Source organism: Carlito syrichta, unplaced genomic scaffold (genome assembly GCF_000164805.1).
Source record: "Carlito syrichta isolate Samal-C Ts95f unplaced genomic scaffold, Tarsius_syrichta-2.0.1 Scaffold309739, whole genome shotgun sequence".
Lineage (NCBI taxonomy): Eukaryota > Metazoa > Chordata > Mammalia > Primates > Tarsiidae > Carlito > Carlito syrichta.
The window spans coordinates 618,312-622,706 of record NW_007253835.1 but is presented as its reverse complement, the minus strand read 5'-3'; the positions used below and the strand labels follow the sequence as shown (position 1 = coordinate 622,706).

Here is a 4,395-nt window from a genome sequence, read left to right as displayed (position 1 = left end):
AAAAAAAAAAAAAAAAAAAAAAAAAAAAAGAAAAGGTAATATGAAGATGAGGTTGGGGTGATGAGATATTGTGAGTAAAACTTGTATACTGGTAAAACCAAAATAAAACCCGAACTCCTGACTTAGGAACTTGGGCATATTGTGCCCAAAAGGCATGTACTTTCCCTGAGTTGGAACAGGGCCTGGGTATCTCAACCCCAGCAAATGTTCTCCTCCTACCTGGAAGGTTTAAGTATCTCCAGGAAAAACAAAGATTGAACATGGAAAGTCCATGCCTCCAAAGCCTTCTTCTCACATGAATAGAGTCCACAGAGAGCTAGACCATGATTCCTAAAGCAAGTTAATCACTTTGAGACAAAGTCTGCTGGGAGGACTGGGGACAACTGGCCTCTCTTTGCCCATGGTGGTGAAGGACTAGCTTTTGCAAAAGAGATCCTTGGGTTTAAAGCCGCTAGTTTACACACACACACACACAAATACACACACACGCAAGTGTGCACACACACACATATACAGAGACAACCCGACTTAGGGAGGTGGTCTCTCAATTAGAGGTCAAGAGAAAAACTAGGACCAGAACCAGAGCAGCATGGTTATGCCTCAGGCTGGCAGGCCATGCTCCCCTTCCTCTAAGGGGACCTGGACTCCCAGAGTTGTGACTTATGCTTGGGCAAGGCTGCCAGGCCTGGTCTCCAGGATCCATCCCTAAGGCTTCTGGTGGAGAGATGAACCAGCAGCATGAGACACACAAGTGCTGATGTGGAGAAGGACATGGGGACACATGGGGGCGTTCCAGACAGTTCTCTGGCAGAGAAGCTGGAGACCTTCACCTTCCCCATTTTCCACATGGACTTGGGAGTAAAGCCTCGCTCAGAAGGCCTAACAGCACTCTGTCCACCACAGCTGCTCATATAAAGTTCTCCCTGATGCCTCTAAGAGCCAGGTTCTCTCAGGCCGAGTCCCTCTGAGATGTCTTTGTGTTCTTATTACAGCAAAGGCAGTGTCTACAGAGAACTCACAGGACAAAAAGAGGTCTTCATGAGGTCCCCACACATGGGAGAAAGACATGAATACAGTTTTTGAGGCTGCAGTTGGGGAGGGCCATGAAACGCAGGGAAGTCATAAGACGCATGACACTGTATGGTCCCAAGCAGAGATGGCTAACAGGAACAAAGCTGGACTTGAGCTTCCTGGACAGCATGCACACAGACAAGGCTGTGGAAGCACACACAACAGATTTGGAGGTATGGTGGCAGTCAGCCCAGGGGTAAGGAAGTGCTGCGCACTGGGGGGAAAAGGGGCTTCCTGGACTCCAGGTAGGATATAAAGGAGCAGGCAGTGGTGGCAGAGACAGGGCCATGACCTGCCCTGTAGCTGGCTTCCAACCTGAGCAAGGGTTAAAGACTGCATGTAGCTGAGTTAAGTAGGTAACATGCCCACCTGTATTCAGGAACATGCTGGGATCATGAGCCCTCCCTAGGTTCATGCTGCATGGGGAAAAGAGCCTATGTGGGAGTGAGGAGACTGCACACAAGAAGCCCCAAGAAGTCTGTGAGAAGAGAGTCCCCAGGAAACATTCCTTGTCAAGACGGTGGTTAAATAATCCAGTCCAGACACTCTCAGAAATCCCAGAACTCTGTTTGTAACCACTACTATGACTTCAATCTGAGAAGGTGGGCCCAGGACCAGGGTTGGAGAACATCCCTGCTCAGATCTGCTGCCTGCTCTCCTACAAGACACAATTCTCTGATGAGCATGGTTTGGAGACCAGACTAAGCACATAGGAATGGAAAACCAGAAAGCCACGGCAGTGTAGGATGAGCAGCACTGAAGAGCAATCGGTCTACTCTGGAAACCTCAAAAATGGCCCCTATGAATGGTCTCGCATCTTCCCTGGCAGCTGTAACTTCCCGAGCACTGACATGTGCCAGGCTCTGTTCTAAAGGGTTTTATGTGTCATATCTTACTTAGTTCTGACAATCCTCTGAACCAAGTACTGAGATCTACATTTTATGGGCCAGAAAACTGAAGCTCTGTCAAGCTGAGCAACTTGTCCAAGATTATAGTCAGTGAGAGGTAGAGGAAGATCTGAACTATGCTCAGACTCCGAATTCTTTCCCACGGCATAACAGGAGATGTTGAGACTCACCTTGTTCCCAGAGATGCCATGCGAGAGTGACTTGGGTGTGACGGAGCCCCCTGCCTGAGACCCTACCCCCTGTGGTGCTCAGCAGCACTTCACTCCCTGTAGAGCATCTGTATCACACATGTCCTCAAGCTCCTGCTGTGGAGAGTCACAGGGCTTGATCAGGTATCTGCTGGAGTTTGAAAGTGACAAGGAGACAACCAGGCTTCCCGGTACTCTGTGCATGCCACCGACACAGACCCCTTTGCCAAGGAGAGAGAAGGCTCCCTCTTGGGCTCCTCTGTGGACTCATGGAGTGAGTTCGGCTGTCCTGGGGCCTACCACAGTCAGGAATGTGATGGGTAAGGGAATGGCTGTCTCTACCAACCAAAGTCACCAGAACTGAGGGTACAGAAAACTAACTGAGCAACCTGTAGGTCTCCCCAGGCTGCGAACCTGACCCATGGGCCTTCTTTCTTTGTCTCGCTGTTCTTCCTCTCTGACCTAAGCAGCAAACCTCCCTGGAACAGTGTGGTTCCAGAAGACAGGATGAAATTGCTACACAGAACCACCCTCAACTGGCAGCTCCCCCAGCTGATGCTCAGGAGGCTGGCGAGGCAAGCTGAGCCCTTACCGTTGTAGGAGAGGCGAGGTTTGCTCAGACACATTATAAAGTGCATTTCCATCTCATCAGAAGCCACAGACTTGGAGCAAATGGGGCACTTGAAACCTGAAAGAGAAGAGAGCAGGATGAAATTTCTCCAAACCCAGTATATCTCCAATCCATGTGGACACTCTAAATGACTACAGCCACATGGAGCCAGAGTCCACTGGAGGATGACAATCTGGAAAGAATCTACACCTGATTTCTCCCTCAATAAAGTTTATTTGAGGTTTTGCTTTTTCAATGCAGTCGTTGACACCAACATTTTACTAGGACTCCCCCTCTCATACAACCCTTGTTCAGAAGTCACTGACACCTGTTTTTGTTTTTTCCAGAGATGGGGTCTTGCTGTGTTGCCCAGGCTGGAGCGCAGTGGCATGATCATAGCTCACTGCAGCCTCAGTCTCCTGGGATCAATCAACCGTCTGCCTCAGTCTCCCTAGTAGCTGGGAAAACAAGCACATATCACCAAGCCCAGATAATTTATTTTTATTTTTTAGCTTTTTGGTAAAGGCAAGATTTCAATCTCCTGGGCTCAAGTAATCTGCCTTTTCTTGGTCTCTTGAAGCACTTGGATTTCAGCTATGAACCACTGCGCCGGCCTGAATTTTATTTTCTTTTAGATCCTTTCTCAAAGAGGTCTAGTGAATAAACAACAGGGATAGGGATGCATCAAGTCACCTGAATGACTGGCATTTGCATAATAGATTAGTATCCTTCTGTCTCACAGACGTCAAACCATTTGGTTGGATCACTCTGGGAGGAAATCTTGCAGTCACCAGCACCTCTATCTCTCACCAAGCTCTGCCACCCCAGCACACCCATGACCAGATAGCACCCCCACCCATCCAAAACACCCTTTGCTTCCGTCATGGCTAAGGCAGCTGTCCTCTGAGAAGCGTGTGAACTGTGGGTGGCCCTCCAGAATGCTCCCAAATGCCACATAAGTCTTGGCCAAATGCCACCGAGTATAATAGCTGTTCACGGTGCCAGGTGAATACAGGGTATTGTGATCCTACCGATAATCACACACTCAAAGAGTTTCAATTGATATGAAATTGTTTCCATAGTGAAGAATTTTGGTTGAAAATCTTCTGAGTTGAACTCCATTAAGCAAGCCTAATCTTTTGATCTATTTTTCCATATGACAGAGATTAACTATTTCTAAATTTTCCCATTTTACTTTCATTGAAACAAATTTTTCTTTTTCTTTTTTTTTTGAGTTGGAATCTCATTCTGTCACCGAGGCTGGAATGCAGTGGCACAGTCACGGCCACCGCAGCCTCGACCTGATGGGCTCAGGGCGTCCTTCAACCTCAGCCTTTCAAGTAGCTGGAACTACAGGTACATGCCACCATGTCTGGCTAATTTTTTGATTTATTGTAGAGACGAGGTCTTGCCAAGTTGTCCGGCCTGGTCTTGAACCCCTGGACTTCGGCAATCCTCTCACCTCAACCTCCCAAAGTGCTGGATTGAGCCACGGCATCAGGCCTGAAATAATTTTCAAATGGATCAATTCTTTTCCGTATAAATTCTACCAAAAAGAGCCGGGCTCGGTGGCTCAGCCTGTAATCCCGTGCCTTGGGAGGCTGAGGTGAGTGGATTC

At 48.2% G+C, this 4,395-nt stretch overlaps 1 protein-coding gene across 2 annotated transcripts in view; it reads right to left on the bottom strand.

Moving 5' to 3' along the window:
• Nucleotides 1-4,395, bottom strand: part of ZNRF1 (zinc and ring finger 1) — a 133,596-nt gene that overhangs the window by 14,272 nt on the left and 114,929 nt on the right. For both annotated transcript variants that reach the window (XM_008067731.2, XM_008067734.2), the window contains exon 2: nt 2,760-2,855. In XM_008067731.2, coding sequence (XP_008065922.1) covers nt 2,760-2,855 — 96 coding nt within the window. The remainder of the gene's footprint in view (nt 1-2,759; nt 2,856-4,395) is intronic.